The 27,803-nt window shown below is 45.0% G+C and overlaps 1 protein-coding gene across 2 annotated transcripts; it reads left to right on the forward strand.

Moving 5' to 3' along the window:
* The first annotated feature begins 24 nt into the window (after positions 1-24).
* On the forward strand, positions 25-27,779 carry LOC118178108 (beta-galactosidase-1-like protein 2). Of its 2 annotated transcripts, XM_035346352.1 has the most exons (19): positions 25-183; positions 4,479-4,676; positions 5,416-5,484; positions 5,793-5,888; positions 7,849-7,957; positions 8,267-8,359; positions 11,178-11,259; positions 14,443-14,507; positions 17,346-17,430; positions 18,485-18,622; positions 19,253-19,333; positions 19,830-19,936; positions 20,335-20,481; positions 20,853-20,924; positions 21,762-21,840; positions 22,995-23,082; positions 25,434-25,548; positions 26,479-26,595; positions 27,073-27,779. In XM_035346352.1, the coding sequence occupies exons 1-19, from the start codon at positions 101-103 to the stop codon at positions 27,157-27,159; spliced, it is 1,911 nt and encodes a 636-aa protein (XP_035202243.1). In that variant the 5' UTR covers positions 25-100; the 3' UTR covers positions 27,160-27,779. The 2 variants fall into 2 exon arrangements, with proteins under 2 accessions (XP_035202243.1, XP_035202244.1); XM_035346353.1 differs by lacking the exons at positions 19,253-19,333; positions 19,830-19,936; positions 20,335-20,481; ... (4 more) ...; positions 26,479-26,595; positions 27,073-27,779 and having other exon boundaries at positions 18,380-18,492.
* Positions 27,780-27,803: the final 24 nt, after the last annotated feature.

A 27,803-nucleotide genomic window follows, 5' to 3' on the forward strand; every position in this document is an offset into this window, starting at 1 on the left:
GCGGGACGAGACCGAGGGCGGGCGGAGCGGCCCAAAGCCGCGCTGGGGGCGGGGGGCGCGGCGGCAGTGCCGGGCCCGGGGCCGGCTGCGAGCGGCCGCCATGTGGCCGTGCGGCGGGCGGCGGCAGCGCCGCCTTGGGGGCGCCGCGCTGCTCCTCGGCGTGCTCTGGCTGCTGGCCCGCAGGTGGGAGCCCGCCGCCGGGTTTGGAGGGCCGGGAGGGGACGGGCTGCCTCGGGGAGGGGGGTGCTGGGAAAAGCGGGGCTGCAGCCCGCGGCGAGCCGGGTGCTGTCAGTAAATGTCAGTAAATGCCGGGGGGGGGGGGGGGTTGTGAGGTACGGGAAGGGCGAGGGACCCTCGGGCTCCGGGGGAGGGTGGGGGGGTCGTTGCCCGGCGGGTTTCACACAGGGCTTCCCAGCGCCTTAAGGCAGGCAGTGCTGCCGGACCCAGCCTGGAGCCCCCAGGGGTGCTGCTGGCACCCCGCTCGGCTGCCAGCCCCTGCGCCTCCTCGCTCCGCCTGCCCCTCAGCCCCTTCTCGGCCTGGTGCTGCCCGCTCGGGGTCCCCTCAGCATCACCACAGCGCCCGCCGACACCTGCAGCCAGCCCTGCCCGCCTTCCCTTCTGCCTTTTTCTGCCCCCCTCTGAGCAAGGAGAAGCTGTTCGTGGAGCAGTTCAGGTCCTTCCGATGGCCACAGTCCTGCTGCCAGAGGCACCGTGTCCCCGAGGGAGCTGCTCCGTGCATCGCCGACAGCACGGCACTGGAGATAACAGCAAGGCTGGTGGCGACGCACTGATTTAGCAGCACCCGGATCCTTTTTACACCTGGCATGTGCTCTAATGGAGGCTTCAATTCACAGGAGCAAGTTACCCGATTTTCAAAGCTACGGAAAACCCCTGAGAAGTCTTTGTTTGATTAGGAGCAAAATTCTGCTGTAGCTGGGCTTGGATTTGTGCCACGTGTGTTCTTAGCAGAGGATTATTGAAAACCGATGCATGGTAAAAGCACAGAAGTCTGTCTTCTCTCAGAGTGGCTCTGCTAAACACCGTATTCATCGGCACCTAGTGTTTTTTCTTTGCCTCAGGTCACCTGAGAATGAAGTGTGCTATGAAGAGCATGGGTCCAAGCCGTGTTGAACGGAGTCAGGACCTTGGTTGCCAAAAGGCAACGAGTAGTGAGTGAGGGCAACTTAAAGCTTTCACTTTTCTGAAGGCAAAGGATGCCCAAAATAAGCAGCCAATTCCTCAGAGGCAGCTCTAAGTAGAGCTTATAGATTATCTGCAAAGTCCTTTGTCCTCTGAAGCACGTCCTTTAGTCTTGCCAAGGAAAGCTAATAGCTTTGATGTTCCCTACCACCACCCCATTTTGACTTTCTTTTCCGTTAGCTTTTTCTCCCAACTGTTCTGGGTACATGGCAGACCAATACCAAAGCTAAATCTTGTCCCTGATGCAGAGAGAATTCAGCTAGGCTTTTGCTTCACAGGCATAGATGCCGTAGTGTTAGCTGTCTGGCTTAGGAGTCAACTGATGACTTTCTTATTCCCCTTGGGTTGTTTTCTGCTTCAACTTGCATCTTATAAAGATGGACCATTAAGGACCGTATCTTGCCCAACCCTGTTTCAAAGATTCTGCTCTGGCAAACTTGGTCATCTAAAGCTAAGTATTTTTGCAGTGCAGTCTCACTTGCACTGCGGTCCTGGCTTCAGAGTTTGAGTCCCAGGCTGCTTCGTGCTTTGCAAAATAGCCAAGAATTCTTTTCCGTGACCTCCGTGAGATGGCTGGCTGGAGGTATTTCTGTCCAGAGGTGGTGGCAATGATAACCCTTCCAAGTTCAGTGACAGTGAAGGAGAATTAGTTACAGCATGTGCAGTTTTGGCGCTTCCCCACTGAGGTCTCTCTCACAAATCATAACTGAGTTGCTTTTTGGGACAGAGGCAGGCTGGAGATTAATTTAAAAAAAAAAAAAAAAAAAAAGGAAAGAAAAAGACTTCTTGAGTCAGGGAGGGAATGGCTACAGAGGGATAAAGTAGACCAGTAAGCTTTAGCAAAAGGACAGAAAAAAGATTCTTTGAAATGTTCTGTTGTTACAGAAGTGAGAAGCAATCTACTGGGAGCTATGTGTTGCTCTCGAGAGCTGGTACAGGGCCCAGGGGGGCTCAGCTATGGAAATCCAGCTCATGGTAACAGGATGAAACTCTGCTGAGTCAAGGAAGTTTTTTTCTGGAGAAGCAACTTGAACAGATTGTAGCGAGAGATGCGGATTTCAGGATATCCAGGATAATCCGTAAAAAATCTGGGGGACTTGGAGGCTTCCTACCAGTCCTCTTTGGTGAGAGAAGGCACTGGAGGCAGGGAGGTTTCAGGTTGGGAACTTGATGAAAACTTGCCAACTAAGTTCTGCCCAGGATTAAGAAGATGAGCTTAAGTGATTTGTTTATTTTTATCTGGCCACATATGCTTCCTGAGTGCTGCGCTCCCTCTGCCGCTGGTGGCCCAGTTAGCATCAGTGCTGTGTGCAGGTAAAACTTAGGGCTTTACCTGGCTCAGAAATGGATTTGAAACTTATTTATTTCCAACCTAAACTTCTGTAAATGGAGCTTTGCATCTCCTGACCCCTCTGAGCTTTCTGCCTGGGGCTCGCCACCAAGCACCACAAGCAGATAGGTACAGCTGCCGTTTCAGGATCCAACGTGGGGAGTTTCCACCTGAGCAAGACTGCAAGTTGGAGCAGAGAGGCAGCCAGTTCTGCCTGTGGATTGAGAGCCACCTTCCCTGCTGGTGAAATTCACAGTAATTCCCTAGGGGCAATGCTGCTGTTCCCTAGCCTTAAGTCATCATTCTCTGACTGTACACACTATCTTGTGTAGATAAGCATTTTTGATCTTGTTCCTTCACCCTTTGAATATAGCAGCTACGTGTTTTATGCTCGTTTCCCCCAGTTGCAGCTGCACTATCCTCATAAAACCCAGCTTTGCTGTTAGTGCACCACTTTCTGACTGGGATATGTTACACTTTCCTTGCTCAGCACTACTTTTTGTAAGCGGTTCAATAAATGCACGAGTGCTCATTGACCGAAGGCAGTGAATTTCTAATCTGTACTTGCTTTTCCAGGTATTACCCATGCCTGCTGCCTGTTGTTTCAGAGGCCTGTGAGAATGCTGTGCTGCAGAGGTACTCTGTGCTTGTCAGCCAGCCCTTGCAACCCAGTCAAAGTCTTAGCTTTAGTTGGCTTGTAGTGCCCTTGTCTTGTGCTGGAGGACAGGTAAATCGCTGCAGGCTCCTGGTTAGTAATCCCTGCAAGATGTGAATTCTGAAAAGTCCTCCCCCTCTGCTAACAGCCGCTCTACAGATAGAATAGAAAGCAGCCAGAGGCTTAGGTATTGCCCTCTCCCAGTGTGACATTTCTCTGAGATGTGTGGGTCCCTCTTTTCTCGAGACTGGAATTCATTTCTTGCATCTGGCTGTGATGATGTCTCCGAGGAACAAGCTGCTATTGTCCAACTCTTTTGTGTATTCAGAGTTGTGGAACTGGGGTGGTCTGATGGAGGCAGTGTAACTGCTTTGGTTCTGGACTGGTTGATAAAAATATCCTCTTGATTCAGCCAAAAAGGAGCAGGGAGCCAGGCAAGGCAGTAGGGATAGTTTCTTGCATGCAGGAACCAACCTGAACAGAGCTGTGATAGCACGAGTGTTCAAGCTGGTAAGTGCTTTGGAGCCCAGTGTCTCATTTGGTCCAGTTCTTTTGCCAGACAAGTTAAGGAATTAAAACAGGCAGACATAAGTTTGTGCTGACAGCAGACTTATCTTTGCTGACTGATGAATTTGATCCAGGGGTTTTCTTTAAATTGAGGAAAAGGTTTGTTGTTCCTAGCGGACAGGTGAGGGTTCTTTATTTCTTCCAGGCCTTGAGTTGGAAGGCATCAGAGTGGTGCTCATTATCACAAATACCATGTCACTCCAACTCTAACGTTACACACACTTCATAAAAACACCCATTTTTCATAAGCACAAGGCATTCAGGGTAGCAACACCGAAATGCCATTGCTGTTGGAGTGGGGATCAGAAAGTCAGGCAGTGTTTGTCATCCGACAGCAAAGCAGGAGGCTTTAAATGTCGTCAGTCATAAAAGTTTCTGCTGGTGTTGTGAGCGAGAATTTCCCCATCTTGTGTTTGCAGCAAGTTAGTTTCACGATCTCTGCCTGAGCGTGTTACATTTCAGTTGCAGAGCGTGGCAGAGTGGCTTGAGGCAGTCAGGATGGAAGCTGTTAGTGAAATGAGAATTAAATACGCATCTTGAGCAGCTCTTTAACCTGTTTTACAGTTTTTTGAAAATCCTTTTTGCTCTGTGTGACAAAAAGCATCATTTGCCAAGGTTGGAAGGTGAGAGCTGATCCTGCCAGCTGGACTGAAATGAGCAGTCTCTCTTAGGGGAGCCGATTTCTTTACCAGAGGCCTGATGCTCATCTCTCTCTTTCTCTTCTAGGTTTAACTGGAGTGAGCTGATCCCTATGAGGTTATGGGGGAGGACACTCGGCTTGCAGACAGAAAACTCTCAGTTCCTGCTGGAAGGCATGCCTTTTCGCATCTTCGGAGGCTCGATGCACTATTTCCGAGTCCCCAGGGAGTACTGGGAAGATCGCATGCTTAAGATGAAAGCCTGTGGTTTAAACACCCTCACAACGTAAGTGTCCCCGCTCTCTTGTCTCTGTGACATGCACCTCACAGCCAGTTCCCTGCTCCGTGAGAGCTGGTGGGGCCATAGCGATGTCTTTTGGTACTTAGTATTGGGAAAGAGTCATTCCTTGTTCTGCCACAACCTTTAGCATCTGTTCTCTGCGTTTCCCTACTAGCCTGTTAGGTGCTTCCCTGAACCAGTTTCTCCAGCTGGTGGATGTCGGCTCTGGGCTTAGGTGTTCCTTGGTTCCCTTTTTTCCCTGTTCCTTTGTGGTGTGCCAGCAGCTTTACCACGAAGCAGCCTGTGGATCTGCTGTAGTGCCTGATGAGTGGGATTCCCAGCCGGGATGTTTAGGAACAGCTGAGGAAAAGATCCATGTAGACAAGGCCTGAATTGTAAGGTGACTGTAGCCTGTGTCTTCAGAATGTGGTTTACATAACTGCAATGTCTTTTAAGTTAGATTTTTCACTTAAATGTAGGTAGTAATTGCCATTTCTCTTTGCTGATCTCACCACATTTGGCAGTCTCGAGAAACTCAGGTACTGCAGAGAACAGGAAAAGAGCCTTAACAAGGAAATGGCTTATCAAAAAATGAAAGGCACAGATAATATTTAAGCAGAGACATGGTGATATGTACACACTGTAATTGCTTAATCTGTTACTAATGAAGGGATTGCACAGTTTTTTTTTCAGCACTTCACAAACACAATGCCATTTTCAGCACTTAATTTTCACTGCGTTTCAGGTATGTGCCGTGGAACCTTCATGAACAAACAAGAGGGAAGTTTGACTTCAGTCAGGACCTGGATCTAGAGTATGTGGTACAGACAACTCTATTATTAACTCCTCCGGGTTTCAGGGGAGGGTGTGCATGTTGGTTCTGGATGAGGATGGCATTTCCAGCAAAGCCTGTACCTTGATCTGGCAGTGGAGACTCTCATTTCTTCCCCTGCTTTCTGGAGTCCTGGGAACTTAGAGGTTTAGCATCAATCCAGTATAGTTGCTTCATTAGGCAATTATATTCTGGTTCTGGTACCTAAATTTCATGGTGATTGGCACATTAGGAGTGCATGGAGAAGGGATTCTTTAGTCAGACAGTAATTACCTTGTCTGGATCTCTAGGGCCTTCCTTTCGCTGGCAGCTAAAAATGGACTGTGGGTGATTCTGCGTCCGGGACCTTACATCTGCTCTGAATGGGACCTGGGTGGTCTGCCCAGGTAAGCGCATAAGTAGTTCAATTGATGCCAGGCCTTCGGGACTTGGGACAAAAAGAAAACACACACAAAAATAATCTGATCATACAGCTGAGCCTCCTTCAAAGATTTAGAACGGATGTCTGTTACATGGGAACTACTTGCTGTGTCCCCAGAGCAGGTGAACACTCATAATGTTACTGAGCTCTCCTGTGGAGCACAGATAGGAAGCCTGGAGCCATAATCTTTTCTTTGAGCAGTTATTTTTTTTAATAATAACTGTGTTATGGCTTAATGGTCACAGCAAGAAAATGGAATTGAGGAAACCCATCTTCTATTGCTGTTGCAACTTGATTGTCTTCATACAAATAGTAATATTTGCAGCTTCACGTAAGAAGCTTCATCTCGGGTCCAGTTTAAGAGTCCTGCTAGAGCATATGCATGACATGGCTGGCACTAATAAACTCCTGTAACTTTTCCCACTTCCTACTGTATTTTCTCTTAAAAACACAGCTTCTTGGTGCGAGGCTTTGAGAGCTGTGTTGAATACGTCAGCACTGAGGCCTGCCTAGTTACTAGATCCCAGTGGAACCAGTGCCAGGTTACGTAGCGCTTGTTTTCTTTACCTCTGAAGAGCGTAAACCTCAGTGGAGATACTTGACAAAATTAGGGGATTATTTTTTGAATCTTTTCATTGCTGTTTCAGTATGCCCTGCCTCTGGCATCCTGCGTAGTTCAGGTGCAGAACTGTGCCTGTTTGTCAGGGACTTACTCATGATAGCATGGCTTCTTGTGACCAGAGGTAGTAGCAAGTTCTGTATTTCATTATGAGAAGTGCACGTGTAGTCAGTTGGTGCCAGGTCACTGATATGTTCCTTTATCAGGCAAATTAAAAGATTCTGATAAAGAGCAACTGTCCTAGTCTCATTTTACACACAAGGAAACATGAAGAGGCTGTAATTTTTGTGAGCCCGCTGAGCTGAATGTAGTGTGCAGGAGCTGAGTCTTTCAAACCTCTAGAAGCTGTATTAGTTAATGCATTTTGCCGAGGCAAGGAAGGTGCAAGCTTACTCTGCTTAAATAGTTATAGCAGTACTGCACTTAAACAAATTGCCCATTTCTGTGTTAGCCCCAAAACAGCTAACTACATCTTGTAAATCAGCAGTCGAAACCATGGGAATAATTACGGGAACCTTTGCTTTGAATGGTGATTGGAGTTTTATGAGAGAGCACTTGGTTGTAGAGCGCCCTTGGGGATGCAGGGAATTCCAAGCAACCTTTAGATGGTAAGCTTACCTTCAAGTCTTACTGGGAAAGTTAATGAAATGAGCTTGCATGTCAGTGCTCAGGCCCAAAATGCAGAACAAAAAGAAGGGTGACAGCTTGGCAGTTGCAGTCTGGACTCCTCATTTAACATTGACTGGTGCCCCAGTGGTAGCCCCAGTTAGTCAGATTAGTTTTAAAATGATTCTGTAAAAATGTCCCTAGATACAAAGTCTCTTTCCTACTTGTTCATGTTCTCTTCCATAATCTCCCCTGAAGCCATCACTTAAGCGAAGGCTTTCTCTTGCTGTTGCAAACAGCACATGAAAAGCAAGCAGGACTGTTTTACCTTCTGCATTATCTCCATATAAATGTCTGCTGCAGTAACTTTGTTTCCACAGTTATGTTTTTGCAGTGGAAAGTATCTGGCATAACATTCCACTTCTTTTAGTTTCTGCTGAAGAGGAAAAAACTTTTGACCTACAGTCTGAATACGTTTTGGTTGGGCAGAGGGTTTAAGAGGGAACTGAATAAACCACAAATGGTGTTGTTCACTGACTCAGTGTGTTGGCCGTACCTGCACTGTGAGCTTAGCCAAGTGATGCAAAAGGATTGATGATTCCTGCCCAAATGTGATTTAATGTCAATGAATGGTGTTACCTCTTGCAGTCTTGACTGGACATGAGACTTTAATAGATTCTGTTTGCTGCTTTTCTTGCAGTTGGCTCCTGCAAGACCCAGAGATGCAACTGAGGACAACGTACAAGGGCTTCACCGAGGCTGTGGATGCCTATTTTGATCATCTGATGCCTATTGTAGTCCCTCTTCAGGCAAGTACAATCCATTACCCTCTCTGACCACAAGTGGGGATTATCTACACAGATGAATACTGGGCTGTAACAGCAGCATGTTGAAGCAACAGCAAATCTTGCAGCTTCACTTTAGGAACTGCTGTCAGCTGTAGTTGCCAGTGTCTGCAGTTTGAGCCATTTGATTAAGTTCCCTAACCTTTGGCAGGAGGTGAGGGTGGAGCTGACTTCATCTGAGACTCGTGCATCTTTCCTGCAAGCCAGCACCACCATGATTTTGGTCCTTCTGATTAGAAACCACAGTGAACCTCTCCTTTTCTTTTCCAACAGTACAAGAAAGGAGGTCCCATCATTGCAGTGCAAGTGGAGAATGAGTATGGTTCCTATGCCAAAGACCCAAACTACATGGCCTATGTTAAAATGGTAATGTTGGAACGCTTACTTATTTCTGTGATCAATCTCACTCTTAAACCACCTTCCTTACAGCACTTTCTTCTGAGTAACTTTTGAGCATGACTTCAGGAAGCTTTGAAAGCATCAGTGCCTAATCCAGATGGATTTCCCTTGGTATTTCTTTTGGTAGGGGACAAGACCCTGTATGTACCTCTCACTGCTGACAAACCTGAGTGCTTATGGCTTCCAGAGAAGAGGGAAATAGGGAAATGGAGTATCCATAATACATAGCTGGCCTTGAAGAAGCTGTCTCCTGCTGATTCTGTTCTGCTTCTCTTGGACATCAAAGAAGAGTGTTTCTCCATTCTTGTGTAATCTGAGGCTCAGTGTCAGGCAGGTTCATTTGCCTAATGCCTCCCTTATTCTTGTCAATCGGAGACTGATGATTCCCTGCCTCCAGGCTGAAGATCAAGTGCTGGCCAGTACCCAAAGAGGCGAGGTTCTCCAGGCAGGTCTGACTGACCTGTTTGTTTTTCCCCGGTACAATAGCAAGGCAGAGTTACCAAGATCTGCAGTATGTCTCACAAGGCTTGTTTTCTTTTAAATTTCTTTTAATTGAATGCCTAAAGTGTTAGAGCACCTAAGAGAAGTTACCCATCCAGCAGTGTATGGGTATGTACTATGAACTGTCTGTACCCTGCTCCTCTGCTACAGCATTATCAGATCCTTCTGAAACTTTTAGGGTACTCAAGTGTTACCCCGAGCGCCCTGAAGGTAGTTCTAGATCAGATCATCTTATTGCTCAAAATGTACAGAGGCTCTTTAACCAAAGAAATCACATGGCAAGAGTCCTAATCTGCTTAGAGCAGTGCTTGTTTCTGCACTAACTCCATCTTGTGGAGCGTTTTAATACTGCTTAGAAAGTTAACTATGGAGTACACATACAAACAAGTTAATTGCCAGCCTGAGCTGATGCTGTCAAAATTGTCTGTTTTATCTACATAGATTCCCTCATGATGTCCTAGACCCAGTGATAAGCATGTAAGTAAATGGCTTTCAGGGCCCTAGATGAATGGGGCATAGGGACTGTTGTGTCTGAACAGTGTGCCAACCCAGTTCGTGCTTTTCCATATCTCAGTGACGAAAGAGCTTAAGATGCTTCACAGACTTGTCAGAACAGATAACGTTTCCTTGCCAGGCCTGTGGGTGTAATTCTGCAGTGCTGTTTTGTTAGATTCTGGTATTGTGGGCAACATATATCTGTGGTTAAAGAAGAAAATGTGGGAAAGCTGGATTTGCAGGGGGGTTGGAACTGGGTCTGTTGAGGTTTGGGCCCTGAGCTGTGGATGTGGCAAGCTGGTTACTTCACATCTGTACCTAGCATGTATTACCACGTTGTCATCTTCCTGGAATTAATATAACCCATTTAAAATGAGCAAAAAACCCATCAAAACCAACTCACAAAATCTGAAAGCCCCATCTTTATATCGCTCTCTCGGGTGCAATGTCTTCACCTTCCAAAATGTTTAGGCCATCAAAGGGTGTGCTGCCACCTCGTCCACACAGTGTGATCTGGGATTAGCTGAGCACACACCTGTGTCTGCCTCAGACGCTGCTGCTATTCCTGGTTTCTCTGCTACACCCTGAGATCCTGTAGTGCATTTCAATGTGTTTCAGCTCTCTGCTGTTTCTCTGGTTTGTACTTCATGAATAAAAAAAAAGGAGGGCAAGAAGAAACTTAGCACTAAATGCAGCGCTCAAAGAGTCATCTTAATAAAACTTGTTAGAAATTCCAGTGTCTTCAGTAGCTGATTTTTATCAGGTAATAGTAGCTGTTCAGGTATTCGTTTAGCGATGACACGTTGATAAACTAACCAGGTTGTCTTAACTCAGAATTGGGTTTGTCTTCCCTAATGCAGGTAGTGCGTAAGGCTCAAGTCTGCGCTGTCTATACAGCGTGTATGGGCATGTGCAACGTGCAAAGCTTTGTTTAAACATACAGCAGACATTGACTAGTTGGTGCATGTGTCATGGGTGACCCCTGTGTGAGCTGGTGTACCTTTATCACCATTTTACAGTTAGTAATTTATTATCAAGAGTTTGAAGTCTTGTTTTCAAAGCTCCTTGAAGCTGATGGAGTCATTTTCGATGCAGGTTCAATGGAAAGCGGGGTTAATTTGCAACTAGGAGTTCCTAACCCCTCTTTCGAACATCAACCGCTGTTCTGTAAAAGGGCAAGCGTGAGAGAACACTCCTAATCAGAAGAACCTTGGGTGTGCATGCGTTGTAAAAAAGCTCAGAGTGCTATTGCAGATAGCCCTGTGATATCGAAGAACCCATAAATTCATTCAGGGAGGATTATTCAAGGGCAAAGGTACCTGAGCTGACCTGTGATGGCAAACAAAGGTACCTGAGCTGACCTGTGATGGCAAAGCTGACGTGCACTGGCAAACCAACATTTTTCTCCTGTTAGCATCTGTTTTTGGACTGTAAAGAAGGGTGAGCTGGTTTTCTTCTCTTGCTTAAAGCTTTCTTTTGGTGGAATGCAATGAAATTATTAAACCAATCTCAGTAGATAAAATCCTGATGTGTCAGTGAGAAGCTGATCCAACTTTTAAAAACAAAACAGGATTTTTTAGTTTTTTTGAGCTGGAAAAAGTAGGCAGGGAAGCTTCAGGAGGAACGAGGGGTGTCACAGGAATAATATTTCTTACTGGACTATTACTGATTTCAAGTTCCTGTCTTGCTTTCCCTGGAGGAGGTCATGATGTAGTTTAATGCTTTAATATCCTGACAAATACAAAACGCAGGCTGTTAACACAAAGGTTTTTCCCTCTTTTTAATATAGGCTCTGTTAAGCAGGGGGATTGTGGAGCTGCTGATGACCTCAGACAACAAGAACGGGTTATCGTTTGGCTTAGTGGAAGGAGGTATGTGCTTGTAGGAGAACCAGGTAAGGCTGTGTTCTTTGTTGGGGCAGCAGATGGAATCACAGAATGTTAGGGATTGGAAGGGACCTTGAAAGATCAACTAGTCCAATCCACCAGCCTCTGAAAGGAGAAATGCAGCCCCTGAAGGAGAGCAGATCTGCCGAGCTGCACCCCTCACTGCATGTCCTTTTTGTGGTAGGAGCTCCAGCCGTAGAGGAGGGACCCCTTCAGCTGTGTGGTACACACGCCAAACAAAACCAGCCCCTTCTCAGAAAGACTCGTACTGTTTTCATTATAGAGTGTAACAGTGATTGCAGGATTGCTCCACAGGGAGGCAGCCTCTCTGCTTTCAAGGATTTCAAATATGTGCAGGCTACATGTCTTATACAGGGTGTCAGTTACTTCCCAGTGAGGTTAGTCAAAAGATGGCAGTGCCTAGCATTTCTTTGTGTTGTTTCCAGCAGATTAAAGGGCTGCTTTTGAAACACTACTGCTTATTGCTTCACTTGAATCTGTGTTAAATAAGTATCCCAGGAATTACTACTGTTAATAAATTATTCTTAAGATACCTGCTGTGCAGTTAAGAGAAGAAAAAGGAGTCCATCAGAGCCTAGCTTCTGCAATCTAACTTTCCAGAAGCCTAGCAGTAGTTTGAGGTAGCCTTGGGTTCTCGGGGAGCATGCTCTGTACAGTGCTGCCCTAGGACAGTATCAGATGTGCACAATGCAAAAGGATTTCCATTTCCTCTTTCCCTTAAAAAGTGTAAATCCATTAAGTGTATAAAACACTGCTTAGCACCTTTCCTGGTTTTTCACTGTGGAAAAATGGAGGTACAGTTGTTTGAGCCTCCCTGTGCTCTAAATCAGACTCCTTGGGGCATAGCATGATGCTGGCTTTCAGATTTCCAAATGCAGCTCAGCTGGGATTTACTTAGCTACTTGACCTGTGGTCTCTCCAGTGTTCCTGCCAATTGCCTGCCTGAGCTGCCGTTGTTTCCCCAAATTAAGTGTTTGCAAGGTACAGTCCTGAGTGCTCCTGTTGTCACTCGGTCATAAATACTGTTAAATTTCTAATCTCAGGCATGGAGATGATTAAAAGGAAAGATTTTTTCCCTCCTTGTTTTCCTCCTCTTATTCTTATATGAAAGTTTGAGAGGGACAAATTCAATAGCTCTGAAATCCACGGGCCTTCACCAGAAGTACAGTGACCCTCTTAATTTTTGGAGCAGAGCAGTTTCCAGCCTTGACCACATTGTGTCACCCTCATCCTGCCAGCGAGCTGACGTTCAGAAGGGCTGGTGTGGAAATACCCTGCGAGCCCTCACCATCCTCTGTGGGAATGTTTACTGCCTCAGAGCTCCTTCGTGCTTGGAGTTGTCTTTTCCAGCGTGTTGCATGCTGAGAGCTCTTTGATACCAATTTGCCTCTTAGATGTCATAACAATCTGCTCATTAGAGTCAACATGTCAAGTAATCAGATGCATGGGATAAGTAGGGCTCGGAGTGGTACAGCAGCAAGATGGTTATGAAAATGCAAAGGGGGAGAGAACAGAATCCATTGTAGGAATGCTGAAGAAAATAGAGGAGACTCCTTATAGAAGGTGAAATCTGTTGTGGTTCTGTGAGTTTGTTCTGTTCCTCAGTGGTGTACCAATTTATTTTCAAGAAGCATTTGCAGATTGTTGTTATTGGCAGGAACAGTTGGTTTGGTGCTCTTCAGAGAAAACTGTGTGTTATAGAAGGACCTGAGAGTACGAAGCACTTAATCAGTGGTTGTAGCAGTGTTCTGGGGAATGAGAAGGAAAGCTGTGGTTGTTGTGGTCTCTTTCATGCTCACAGGTACAGTGGGACATCCCATGCTGTTGGGGAAAAATTCTCGGTCTGGGTACCTGTGCAGCTCCTACAGTTCTTCTCTCTTCATGGCACAGGCAGTGACAAGAATCCCAAGCTGGGTGGCTCTAAGCTGGCCTGGAACAGCCCTCCTGGGAGCTGATGGGTGACAAAATAAAAACTCTGCATTCCCTCCAGACCATAGCTGCTGCACCATGATGGAAAGCAATGTGTAGTTCCTACTGTGGGAAGGATGGATAAGGGTTTGAGGACTGGTTCTCCACACCTTTACATCATTTTCAATCGTGTGCTGTTAATCTGTGTGCAGAGCAGAATTAGGCATGTTTGCCTTCAAGATTGCAGGCTAATGCCTTCCATCGATGATAAATCCACGTTTTGTTTTGATTTCCCACTGTGTTTGCCTGTGCTAAATTCTTCAGCTCAGCACACTATGTAGATGAGCCTATTAAAATCAAGGTATAAATAGTGTGAAGCTTTTGCTTCTGTAAGTATTCTGTTTGAAGTGCTCCGTCTGACACAACTGGGGCTGGGATTGACACCAGCTCTCTTGTAAGGAGTCAGTGTTTGAAACAGGATCGCATTGTTCCTGCAATTTCAAAGTTTTTTGGGAGAAACATCATCAGAGTGACTGAGGGCTAGAAAAGCCGAAAAAATGAATCTAACATCTCTTAGGGGCTGGGATGCGGGTACCATTACTGCCTTGCGATGCATCCACTGCTGCAGACCGGGCTTCCCACGCTGGTGCTTGAAGCTCTTGCACTGACTTTCACTATACATACAGCACCCACCAGCTAGATGCTGGTTCCCACGTGCTGCGCAGGGCAGAAGCACGGATAAGTCTTCTTACAACTTCTGTCTGGTTCGCTTGTGCTGTGGTTCCTCTTGCCCACCCCCAAGGCGTGACAAGCTGGAAGATAATTGCCTAGGTAGAGATTCCTGCGGCTAAAGCCTGGGAGATCAGTGTGGCATCCAGATATGACTTTCTAATAATAAGTTTGCCTTCATGTGGTGCCTCTTATCTGAGGATCTCCGAGTGCTTTACAGCCTCTAATTAAAGCTTCTGACAGCCGGTGAGGTGCTCTGATGCTCTCTCTTTCTAATATCTCTGAATGTCAGAGCTAAAAAAGCTGCCCTGCAAATATTCCACTGTGTGTTGTGGTCCACTTAAATTTTGCATACTGAGTGAAGGCTTTGATGGGAAATCTCTGAGGAGATTGTATTGGTGGTTCAGATATGTTCCTGTTCCCCCTGGGCTGGTGCCTGGAGAGGTGCTCCCCTAGGTGAGAACACTTTGTATGTGTCTAAATTAATAAAGGTTTTTCTTCCCTTGATAGCACTGGCCACTGTTAACTTTCAGAAACTGGAACCTGGTGTACTGAAATATCTGGACACAGTACAGGTAAGATGCAAACATATTTTGTTCATGCAGATTTTCCAGGTCAGCGTTGTGAATGGTATTTGGGAACTGCCGTTCTTGTTCAGTTTCTCCTGGGCCATTTCCACTTTTATGGTGACTACGAAGCTAATCCCAGAGCCTGTCATTTGGGCAATACAGTTTCAAAGGCCTGTGCATTTAGCTTTATCTCAACAGAAAATCGGTGCTCCCCAATTGGAATTTTTGCTACTCTTTGAGTGAAGGCAGCAAACCCCTTATTACTCAGGCTTTATAAGGACTGGGTCTGCAAAAGGTTCCTACGTAATGGAATTAAAACATTTTGGAGGGGCATTAGTCCAGCTACTGTGCTAGAGCATGGCACAACCACACCAACTGCTGTAAAAGAACAGGACATTGACATCTGGTGATAGATGTGCTTTGTCACAAAGCCACGAGCTACACAAAATTAAATTATTCCTCTTTCCTTGGTTGAATTTGCAGGTTTGCTTGTGTATGTCCTCTTTAATGCCTAACAGATTTGAGTGGCTGGTAATTCTTTTCTGAATATTCAGTGATTGATTAAGTAATTAAAATGAACATGTTTTGGCAGGAGAAGGCACTCTCCAGAAGGCTTTCTGGCAAACATATTTTCTGTAGTGATGGTCCAATGTGTACCAGTGGGGAGGACAAAGGAGAATACAAAGCACAAAGCTGGTGGAGCTGTCTGGATCACTGAGCACGCGTCCTGTTTGAAGGCCTTGATCTGACTTGCCTTCCAGGGGTTCTGTGATTCTGTTACGTATGCAGCTACCGATCCCCAAGAAAAAGCCACAACTGTCAAACAGGCAGCACGAAGTTCAGCTGTTTGGCTTTCTAGGTTCTAATTCCCACCTTCATTGCTACCTCCGTGTTGAAGCGCTGATACCCAGTGCATCCTACTTCGCAGCGGTCAGCCCTCTCTCTAGGTCAGTGGTCTTTCTCCCTTAGCTCTGGTACCCTGATGCTGAGGAGGCCCCCAAGAAGAGGCATCTGGACTGACAGTACTCTTCAAATGCTGGGGGCTGACCTCCTGCAGTTCTTTCAGGGTACACTGTGAGGGGTATTTCAGTCTTTAATGCCTCGAATTCAGTGTAGGTAAACAGAGTGGTATTAATGGCATGCTGCACAGAAGAGAGTATTGGTTCCCCCAGGCATTTTGTCCTGTTTCTGCTAGGACCTGCAGCAGAGCTGATCAGAGGAACACTTGGATTTCAGATCCGCTTCCCCAGTAACTTCACAGCAGCACCTTCCACGCAGTGCAGTCCCAGGCTCTTCCTGCCTGCTGAGCAGCCCAACCCACCTGGCGTTAACAGTGCTCACTGCAGAAAAACATTCAAATTTCGTGTGTCACTTGAGCACCTCTAAGTCCCCGTGCTGTCAGAGATGCGAATCAGCATGAAAGGGGTAGGGAATTGCCTAATGAACATCTGATGCAGAAAGTACCTTGGGTGATGCTGGAGTAGTGAGGCAGGAACAAGTTTTGTTTTCTAGTGACTGGTTCTCTCTCTCCTTGCATCCTTTGTCTTCTTTCCCTAATGCTCTGCGTGCTCCAAGTGTCAGTCTGGAAAGTTGTGAACAACTGACGTGCTCCTGGCCACGATCGATTCTTTTCTGATCTCTTCCCTTGGCTTTTGCCTAGACCATGAAATGAAATCTGCTGTTGGCATGCTGAAAGCTGAATCCTGCCACTAACTTTTTTTTTGTACAGGCAGAAGAGGTTCTGCTGCATGTGCTTTTGCTTTCTTTAAGTCTTATAAAACTCCCCAGCCCCTGCAGATGAACAGAAGGCACCTTCCCCACAAACTGAATATGCAAATGCAGCACAGCCCAGTAAAAGCAGCTCCTCCTTTGCCACACTTACTAATGACAAGATAGGAAGCCTGTCACTTATATCTGTAAGGATTATGAAGCTGTTACCTCCTGTTATGGTCTCTTATTCCAGAGGACAATAAAAGTTCTTTGACTTGTTTACTAGGGATGGATTGATTAAACATATTACCAAGAGCTGCTCTGAACCTGGAACAATTAGATTATTACAGGCACCTGCAGTTGTTTTCTCCTAATGAAACATGAGTTTCTTTAATGCCACTTACCTTGGCCATTTCATGTGACATCAGATAAAGCCCCTAGCAAATAAATGCCAAAACTGCCTTGACTTGAAATAAATACCAGGAGCAGAGAGCGCCAGCCAGGCCGAGCACGTTGTTCTGTCCGGTGTGATGGGGCCGTGTGGAATTCTACACGAGCTAAGGTAGCTGGCAAGCAGTGAAAAATAGGAAGCAATAGCTCTGTGTGCAGAGCCTTTTTAATGAATACCTAATTCCTGCAAAGGCTAATTCTTTCCTGCCAGCACCATATGCAGCATTAAAAAGGCATTAAGCCGCTAAGGTCTGCTGTTCCTACCTTGGCAGGCATTGGCCGCAGTGCACCTGCAAACTCTCAGCTGGCAGTGGTGTAGCTGATAAGTAGACATTTATAAATGTCTTTTTCTCGCAGAAGCTAAACAGTGACAGTTGGTTTGTCTTTTTGCTACAGCTCTACCAAACAACAATAGCCAGAACTGTGTGGTAGCACCTGATTGTGTGCAGCAGTGGTTGTTTCATGCCTACAAGAGTATTTTTCTGCCCTTCCTGCCTTTTCTGGACATTACTGGCCCACATTGTATTGTTCCTCATTTGTTCAGAGCTCTTTAGCTGCTTTTTTCTTCCAACTTGAGAAGAAACCATGTCCTTAAACTTCATTTGAACAATGTTTCCCTAGAAAACAGGGATGAGCGCAAGGCTCCCTACGTCCATTTAACTCTTTGTTTTTGTTTTGGTGCAGAGAGATCAGCCAAAGATGGTAATGGAGTATTGGACTGGCTGGTTTGATAACTGGGGAGGCCCTCACTACGTCTTCGATGCAGACGGTGAGCACCATACAGTACTGTAGAGGGAGGAATTATTGCTCTGCGAACACTGATTTGAAGAAGTTGAGAGTCATTTTTTCCATACTCCCTCCATCTTGTAACTTTTGCTTTGCGTGAGTCTTTGTAAATGAAGAATCTCTCAGGTCACATTGCTGTGCCTTGGATTTTCTTTAGAAGTGTTGGTTAACAGCAGCTTTTTTTTTTTTAATGTTTTCAAACCATTTTTCTTTTCATTGCTTGAAGAAAGACACTATGGGCTTGTGCAGAAAACCAAACATCTTAAGATGTTAGTGTCAATATGTCCCAAGGCTTCATGCTGTTCTGTGTTGACGTTAGAAATGCAACCCAGTGCTTTAAATCATCCCTTCCACCTCCTGAGCTCATGTAAACACTGTGAAGACTTTATTCATATTTTGTAAAAAGGCCATCTTTGCAGAAGGTTTCTGAAATCCCCGCCATAATGACATTACTTGCCTAGTAAATAAACGTTCCTTATGAGGACAGAATTATTTTACCTTTTGTGGGAATATGGCAAATGTGCGCCTCCTGCAACTACGGCAGCTTCTGAAAGTATCAATTTTTACTCCAGTTTAGAAGCTCATTATGAAGGAAAGCTAGTGCTAAAAAAAAAATAACCCCACAACCTCCAGGACACCTAACGTACAGTGAAAACAGACCTATGTAGGACTACTTCATGACTGGTTCATCTTCCTGCTGTTGTCTTTGGAATTGGGTCATTGCTGTGTTGAATTTAGGAGTACAGTTGAGTAGTTCTTACAGCTCTTCTGCTTAAAAGCAAAACTCCTGCTCATGTCCATGAGTTTTACTCTTTGTCACCTCTATGGGAAGTATATTTGCATTTATTAATCTGTCCCAGTATGTCAGTGGACATGCTGCCCGTAATGAGGGCAAAACATGAATCACAATACAAATCACTGTAATTACACAGGCATGACTGACTGACAAGGACCAGAATCTTTGCTTTGAATTGCTGGAAGAATGTTAGCCTAGCTTCTTGGTCTGTGGTCTTCCTGGCACTGCCCTTCCTTTACAGAAATGGTGAATACTGTAGCAAGCATCCTCAAATTAGGAGCATCCATCAATCTCTACATGTTTCATGGAGGCACCAACTTTGGCTTCATGAACGGTGCTTTGGAGACTGACGAATACAAGTCAGACGTCACCAGTTACGGTGAGTTTTCTTTCACTGCCTTGCCCACGCACCTACTGTGAGAGTGCAGCTCAGGCTCCTCTCTGGGCTAGAGTTGGAAGAAGCATGGAGAAATGATCAGTACATCTCTCCATGATCTCCTTCGTCATGGTGAGATGAATTGGAATGTGGCTCAGAAGCAAATGCCTGTCTAAAAAGGGGGGTTTACATTAGGGTTTCCTATTTCCAGGCCCATTCCAGGGTGCGGAGGATCCCCTTGTTCTGGACTGGGAACAGAAGTCACAGATGATTGTGGTGCTTCATGTTATGTCCAGGCTGGCTGCTCTTTCTAGTGAAAGCTGGTGATCTTGTTATGTCTTTTGTTTTACCAAGTCACATTGTATTGTACAGCTCTTTTCATCCCAGCAGCCCTTGGTTGAAAATTGATCCTGGGTGAAATTATGGACACCTGTGCAAGTTAGATCTCTCAAAGGATGTTGCTCCCCAGTTAAGTGGGCCTTCTCCAAATTAGGAGGATTTGTATGCTTGTCTAGCCACATTCACGCTGATAGAAGACTGAGTTTCCATAACATAATGCTAATTGTCTTGGGCTTTTACTTCTTAGATGACAGTGTGTGTGAAGGCCATCCCAGATGTGTGCTTCTTTTTCAGATTACGATGCTGTGCTGACAGAGGCTGGAGACTACACATCCAAATTTTTCAAGCTCCGACAACTCTTCAGTGCAATCATTGGTAATTATAAATCCAAGAGCCAAAATGCTGTTCTAGCCTACGGCACTAAATCAGAGACTCGTTCAAACTGGCCCTTCTGCTGGGGCCCTGTGGCTCTGGTTGGCTGCCTGGGAGCATTTTCCAAAGCATGGGAGGGAGGACCAGAGACATCGGGTATTTTGCCTGCTATCAGCAGACAGGTAGCATTTAGCAGCTCCTGTCTGTGCCAGGAAGTGTATGTTGGCTAATTGGAAGTGCAAATCTGAAGGGAACACCACTGATTATATTATATCTTACCATACCTCAGTGTTTTCTGTTCCAGATAGGTGACCATTGTTGCAGAATAACTATAGTTCTCACCCAATGCTTAGACTTCTTTAATTTTTTATTTTTTTTGCAGCAGATAATAGGGCTTTATAATGGAAAGACTGATCAAATGAAGTCTGGAGGGACTTAAATCTGTGTTGACCTTATGCATCTGAAATAGTTGTTCCATCTTTCTCTTTTTGCATCATAGGCCAGCCTCTTCCTCTCCCTCCCATGATTGAAAGCAAGGCATCGTACGGTGCAATCCTGTTGCATCAATACATCTCTCTCTGGGATGTGTTGCCATCTCTTATACAGGTAGTACAAGCAATTTTAATGCATCTCAGCACTAAAAGGCATCACCTCTTAGGTGGAAAAGACAGTGCACTGGCATGTTATCCTATGAAGATAAGGCTGGGGAATGTTTTGTCAAGGATATGCAAAGGAGACACATCTTTTTATCTTAGACTTTTACTGCTACTTGTGTTCTCCTGGGATTCCAGTTTTGCAAGTCCTTGACTCCCTTTCCTGCTGCCTTGTCTGCATTGCTGTAGCTTTTATGGGGTTGTAAGGTAATTCAGGTTGGGACAGACCTCCGGAGGCTTACAGGTTGGATGTAATCTGTGGCAGAGGGGAACACCTATCTCAATTGCCACTAAGTGGCCTGTTGATGTTCAGAGGCCACTTCAGACATTAAACTTGTTTCTCCTTTGCAGCCCATTAAATCAGAGTTTCCAGTTAACATGGAGAACCTCCATCTGAATGATAGCAGTGGGCAGTCCTATGGATATGTACTCTACGAGACTGTCATATTTGGTGGTGGACACCTGCATTCGAAGGACCACGTCCGTGACCGAGCACAGGTAAGGATGGGGCAACTGTGAGTAACTTCACACAGATGTCAACGTTTTGATCTCGGCAGCTGGGCAGAAAGTGGGCCAACTATGAAGTGAAATAAATGTGAGGTTTTAAATTAGAAGTGTGACTTGTTCTCTCAGTTAAGTCCCAACCCTTTCAGCTTGAGGTCTACTAAAAATTAGAATGTCTTTAAATAACAGAATATTGAATGCTCTGGTAAATGTTGTTTGTGAATCTTTTTTTCCACTTAGACTGGATCAGTAACAGAGTTGTGGAACAGTTTTCTCCCCAAATGCAGCTCCAATAACCAATGCAACACATAATTATGGTATAATTGATTAGATGTTGTTCTCCTCCCTTGTGCTTTGTTCTGCAGGTGTTTGTTAACACCATGTATGTTGGTGAGCTGGATTACAACACTGTGGAGCTCTCCCTTCCTGAAGGACAGGTAACTAATTGAAGATTGCTCGTGGCAGTAGTATGTGGGTAACATAACCAAGACCTCTGAAGAGATGTAGCTCTCAAGAAGGCACCTCCCACCTACCCCACTTAACTAGCTAGGATGGTACTCTGGCACAGAACGGCTGTTATACCCTAACTAGACACAATTTCACTACTGACGATTTCACTACCAAGCTATTCTTTGCAATTAAGATATATTTTTTGAATACTCTGCCATGGAGCAGATCCAAGTCAGTGCAGTCCCTGCTGTGTAAAATTTGCCAGCCTTCCCGCCACACCCACAAACTGTAGGCATCAAGTGGAGGCACTCTGTGCTGCGGAAGACGAACACGGCCTTGCACAAAGTAGGTGCATTGGGGGCTCTTGCACCTGTTGGGTCTCCAATGAAACAAGGGGGAATGTCTCCCTCTAGCTCTGACAGTAACCTGAAGCTGGCAATAAAAATATTATATTGATTGGATGCATGACAACAGAGCTGTGCATGGCCTCTAGGACTGGGTGAGTGGGTGTACGTGCTAGATGTTGTTCTTATGACTCATGGCAAATCTACATGCCTGCACTGTGTCAAACTCCATTTCTGACTCTGTGTGTGAAATCAAAATGGTACTTAAAATTACAGTGGAAAAGGAAAAAAAGAAATGTTTTTGGAAAGACTGAATTCCTCAGCAAATAGATGAATTGCAACTGCCAAAGGTACTGTTGCTACCTCATCTCCATAACACCTCTACTGACCTTTGTTTATCAAGCATTACGGCTGATGCAGCACATGCTGTGCTCTGGTCTAGCTGATGCTCTTCCATTTCTTTTTTTTTTTTTCTTTCAGGGATTCAGGCAGTTAAGACTCCTGGTAGAGAACCGTGGTCGTGTCAATTATGGCCTGGCATTGAATGAACAGAGGAAAGGTGAGTTAGGTTCTTTGTTCTTGGAGCTTCAAACTGTCCTAGATAGTTCTGAGTTCAAGCACTGTAAGATTGTCTTTCTTGAGCACTTTACACAGAATCAAACTGAAGACCCAGTGCAGCTATCCTAGTTATAGTCAGGGCATCAGGGGGGCAGTAAGGCAAAGGGAACTTGTAAACAAATAAACACCACTGAAACAAAAAAACACACAAACAAACAAAACCCACAAAGCCATCAGTGAATCTTAACTCTACTCCAGTTTTGCCTGGTGATGTTAGGGTACCCATTTCTCTTGCTCTGTAAGCGTGATACTTCAGACAGAAAAGACCTTTTCTAATCTATGCTTTCCCCTGGGGTTTGATATTGAAGGATCATGGCATTTTAAAACTCACACAATATTCAACACATTCAGGAGGAATGAATTGCATCCTGTTGAGCAGAATTTGCTAAAATGTTCAAGTCCATTACATGCAATTGTGGAGCTGGAAGAGGTTGAAACCCCAGGATTCTATTTTAGTGGGGAAATGTATGCAAAAAGTATACAAAATAGACTAATGGAGTTAGGCATGTGACTGTACTAATTTTATTTTACTGCAGAGGAGGTGTACAAAGCCTCTGCTGCTTAGGCAGTCTCAACTGCAGTCCTGTAATTAGGGGGCTTAGACTAGGACCCAAGATTTGACCGCTACATGGAGACTACCTAACAAGAGAGGGCTAAAGGTAAATTACTTGTTAAAGTGTCTTAAGATCCTTGGATGAAAAGCAGTGGATAAGCACTGGACATTAGTGCTTCCACCTGTTAAGTGTTGCTGTTCCTATTAGAGAAGTAACTGATCTACTGCTTTAAAAAATCTATACATGGGCAGCTAACTAAAAAACTGCAACAACAAAACCCCATCTGCTGTGCGTGCCAGCAATGTTTTCTGCTTGGAGGGTGTTTAACGGCTTAGTGAGTTAAAGCAAAGGAGGGAGTGGAGAGGCCAAAGTATAGTAATGTTCTCCACTCAGTCTGGATGAGCAATGGGACCATATGGACTCCTAATTCCATTGCAGAATGTGGCTGCTTTCCATCTCCTGCTGTTCCTCGCATTCAAATAGGAAAATCTATCAGCTTTAGCTGCTTTTCAACTCTTCATTACCCCCATTGCTCTTGCAGGCTTAATTGGTGACGTCTTCTTGAATAAAACCCCCTTGAGGAACTTCAAGATTTACAGTTTGGAGATGAAACCTGGCTTCATGAAAAGGTTTGTGGGATTTTAAAGATTTTTCTTGCTCATTTGAAACTGTTTAGCAGCAGTACAAAATCTAATAAGTAGCAGTTAAATGTGTATCAGAAAGGCAACGCTACGTGCAAGTAGGTTAGTGAATTTGTGCGCTTTTGCCCAAAATAGCGCAGACAGTTGTACCACTTTCTCCATACCGAGGGGCAAAATGTATTCCCACTGTGGAGGGTTTAGACTTCCTCACAGCCTGTATTGCAGGGTTAGATCGGGTTGGTGAAAGTGTGGCTTACCCAAAGGGGTGGGTCCCAGCACACCCACATGTTGGAGAAGGTGGTGCCTTGCTTCAAATTAGCAGCCTGGCTGATATATTTAGTAATTCAAACTCACAAGGGAAGGATTAATTCTAGGAAGCTACTAATAGTACATTAACGAGTCCAGATGGCTTCCTCCCTTCCATGCTTTTAAAGTTATTTTGCTTTAATTCAAGGAAGACTGAGTAAGTCTTGCGGGGTAAGTCAAGGAGCCTCCGTTAGGTTTCTCTTAGAAAATCTTAGCAAATGTTGAAGGCAACAGATGCCCTGTGGACTCCGGCCAATGTTCCAAAAAGACTATTTTCAGTTATGTTGTTAATACAAGACGACAACACATGTGCATCCCCTAAGATATCACAGCTCCCACATTTTGTGTAGGAAGGAGAGGGAGGCGATGTTAAACTGAAATGGCTTTTAGAAGAAGAAGAAGAAAAGAAAAACAAACACATTTTGAAATTTCTGAGGACAAACTTAACAGGTGCTGGGGTACCACCTGAAGGACTCTTATTGATGGGGTAACCTGCATAACCTTTGTCTGCAGAGTTGTTCTGGAAGAGTATTTCCAGTGAGGGACGAGTAACCTGCCATGCCCAAACAAAAAGCAAGATTAGTCAACGCTACAGTCAGTTACTGGCAATTGACCAGTAGCAATGAAACACAATCAGCTTACAGTCGCTGCGTAGGAGGATGGAGCATGTGGTGTTGTGAAAGGAATTGTCGTAGGCTTTTAGCTGAATAATTCAGTAGCAGTCAAGCTGCACTGGATCAATAAATTCCCTGAATCCAAGAGATGCAGCTCATAAGGGTTGGAAGGAACGTGTTCTGACACAAGCTCAAGGCTTCTGTGGGACTTCTATGCTCCTTATTTGCTGTTGTGTTTGTCCTCTGCTCCCAAATTGTTGCCACAGGTAAGAAATAATGTCAGATCGCCCCCAGTTACCACAGACGTGCACAGACGTGTTCGTGTTCCGTGATACGATTGGTTTCTTCTAATTGCATACAAAATTAAAATGCCGTGTCTAGATTGGCAGGCTAAGCTTCCTTTGCTTTAAACAGGATCAAGACCCAGTTACTGGCTGCATGACACAACTTCAGCATAATCCCAAACAACTGATCTCAAACACAGTCAGCTGTCATTAGTCCTAGAGCTTGTTAGTCCTAGAGTCCACAGCTAGAGCTTTAGCACAATTTTAGGGGACAGTAGATCTATGGGGAGCACGCAAGAAAAATGCCTGGGATTGTCTGTATTGAAGGATTGGTAATGATTCCAGCCAGGTATTCAGATATTCCTGACTAGATCATTGTTTGATCATCAGCTCTATGCAGCAACGTGAGTGCTGCCTTAACGCTTGCTGAACACATTGCTGTAATATGTAAATGCAAAGAGCAGTTCAAATTCCAGTCACCTGTAAAAAATGTGTCAGGTTTGCTGAACTGCATTGAGCCTAACTTCACAGTCTGTGCCTTAACAAGCCTCGGTTTTGTAGTTATTATAAAAAAACAAACTAGCTTGCTGTATTCTATCAGGGGCAGGAAGGTCTGTTTTGAATCACACTACTTCTGCAGGTTTTAGTTTACACTGTGCAGGCCACGTGCATTTCAAGCCTGCACCAAGGTACTGTCCTGTTTGAAGCAGGATGGGGCACCTCAGCAGGCAGCATGAAGCAGGGATGGTCACTGCTGTACACTGCTAGAGGCAGCGAGAGCTCCATATATCCTTTTCTTGGACTGAGGACATGCATTTCAGTATTGTGGCGAGGATAATGGAGACTGAGACGTGTACCACCAGTACATTTACCTGAGATGGCAACTAGGTGCTTGCCTTGAATGTTTATGGTAGCATAATGGCTTTGTGCTTTTGCACGAAAGAGCTTTTTCAGGCTCTACCAGTAGGAAACAACTGCCTGGCGTATCAGGCATGGAAGGAGATAGCAACCTTGTTGTAAAAAGCTCCTCCACGTTGTGAGCAGGGGTTTGAAATGATCCTGAGGCTTCTGTTGGATCTCCCAGTGTTGCCTCGTGCTTCCCTGCTGTTAGCTGTGTTTGGTTGTTCTCTTACAGCTTGCAGCATGTTGCTGGATGGAGTGCGGTCCCAGATTACTTTGTGGGTCCTGCTTTTTTTCGTGGAAGGCTGTGGATAGAGCATCAGCCACAGGATACTTTCTTGAAGCTACAGGCAAGTCTTTGTCTTTCCCTACCATTTTTTTCCTTCAAGGTTTTCAAAAAGCTGATGAGAGAGGGCTTTGTGTAGTAGCTCTGAATGAGTCAAGGCCACTGTCTTGTAGTCTTCCTCTGATCTCTGAGAAAGCAAATTATTTTGAGGGTGCAGAAGCCTTCTAAAGCTGGCAGGTAATTCTGTTCAGTCTGTGGTGGCCCTGATGAGAAAACATGGGCAACACTGACCCTGCAGAACTGCTGATGAATGGTTATCTTGTTCCTTGATACACAAGTGCTGTTTCTTGTTGCAGAATAGTAATGGCCACAAAAAATAAATGGGGTGCTAGTTTTATCCCTATCTCTTCATGTGGTGTGGGAAGAATTGCTTCTTTGTAGACACAGCATGAGAGTTAGCGTTCACGTCTTGCATCTGGGGGAAGATTCCTCCTCTTGCACGGAACACAAGATGAGATATTAACTATTATTAAATTTCCTCCTCTGATTTCACTCCCTTACAGCCACCCCCTATGGTTCAAGCTAATCATTATCGTACCATTCATTTTTCCTTTTATGCTTTGTTGTAATTTACACTAGTCAAGAGCAATACAGTAGCCCTGTCGCTTGGGAAATAGGTGAGGGAAAATTCTCTGTGCTTGGGAAGAAATAAAGATACGCCTGTTTGAATCAAGTTTTCTGTATGACCATGAATCACAAATTGCTTGTTTTTGAAAGCTTTATCTTTTTAATTAATACTATGAGCGTTAAGGATAACTCCTGCTCTACAGGGCTTGCCTAAATGTTCCTGGCTTCAGGGAGTTGTACAGGGAAAGCCAATGGAAAACCTGCACAAAGTGGCTTGAAAGAATGCCAGTGTGGAAGTAGGCTGGCTTTCCTGGGGGGATGCTAGATACAGCTTCATCCGCCATTCTGTGTGGTGTCCTGATTCCAGGGCTGGGAAAAAGGAGTTGTGTTTGTCAACGGTCACAACCTTGGCCGCTACTGGAAAATTGGACCTCAGGAAACGCTCTACCTTCCTGGCCCCTGGTTATGGAAAGGGAACAATGAGGTGAGAGCCTTTGGTGTTTTTTTGTTTTGTTTTTTTTTTTTTTGTATTAGTACAGATCCTGCTCTGGGTCACATTCCAAAAACGCACAAAGTGCATTAAGCAGCTATCTGCAGCTGAGAACCAGCACAACAACAAAGGAAGGAGACTTATCTCCTAAGATCCGTGAAAATTAAGGAAGGTGCTACTCAAAAGCTGAGAACGTGGCTCTGACAACCATTAAGACATGACGAGGATGCCAGCTGAACTTCAAAGTGCAGCATCAAGTTCAAAATCAAGACAAATCTGATTTGGTGCTAGTTCATTTTCTGCATCATGTAGTGCTGAAGAAGAATCAGTTACTGCTCAGACTAATATTGATTGGTCTCTTTAACTGATGCTTCCTTCCCCTGCTGTGATTGTATGCCCTTTACCTCTCCACGTTTTTTAAGTAACTCGGTCTTTGTATGAAGGTACATCACGTGTCCCTCTCTTCTGCAGATTGTCATTTTCGAAGAACGCACTGCAGGACGGATAATACAGTCTGTTGACATACCTTATTTAGGAAGGACCCAGTATGTGGACTGATGGGAGCTTCTTTGTGTTTGGTTCATCTTGAATATTCCTGGTTGCATGTCTGGGGACACGATGGCCCGGGCACTTGGGCATCTTAATTTCCACTAGACCCAGGTAAAGGATTTGCTTGTTGGCAGGAAGCTCAGAAGAGAGAGTGGGCTCCGAAGGAACCAGAGTCCATTGTTGTGTTGATGGATGCAGAAGCTCATCAGCCTGCACTACCACTACTGCTCGGATGACTGTGCATGATGTTATGGACAGTCTGGTGAATGTGGGGAGTAAAAAGGCGCTGGAGGCAGGAGAGAGAGAGAGAGAACTGAAGCCATCTGAACCGAAACCTGAGCCCAGCTCTCCAGTGACTTTAAAAATGTGTTATTACTGGCCTCTTTGTTTTTATGATTAGACGGAGAAAATAGTCGGTGAACACGTGAGTAACCAGGTGTGGAAAACCATGTTGTCGTGCTTCCAGGCAGAATTTAGCAACTCAGCCTGCAAAGAAGCCATGACTTGTTCGCTTGTTGGAAGCCAAGTTGGTTGTCAAATAAGTTAACTTCAAGCTTTTTTTCCACTAAGTTTTAATATGGAGGTTATCTCTCTCTCAGAAAAGAAAAAAAAAATGTTTTAAAAAGTCAGATGTGTTTTTTCCTCAATCAAAA

The sequence above is a fragment of the Oxyura jamaicensis genome, chromosome 24, assembly GCF_011077185.1.
Source record: "Oxyura jamaicensis isolate SHBP4307 breed ruddy duck chromosome 24, BPBGC_Ojam_1.0, whole genome shotgun sequence".
Lineage (NCBI taxonomy): Eukaryota > Metazoa > Chordata > Aves > Anseriformes > Anatidae > Oxyura > Oxyura jamaicensis.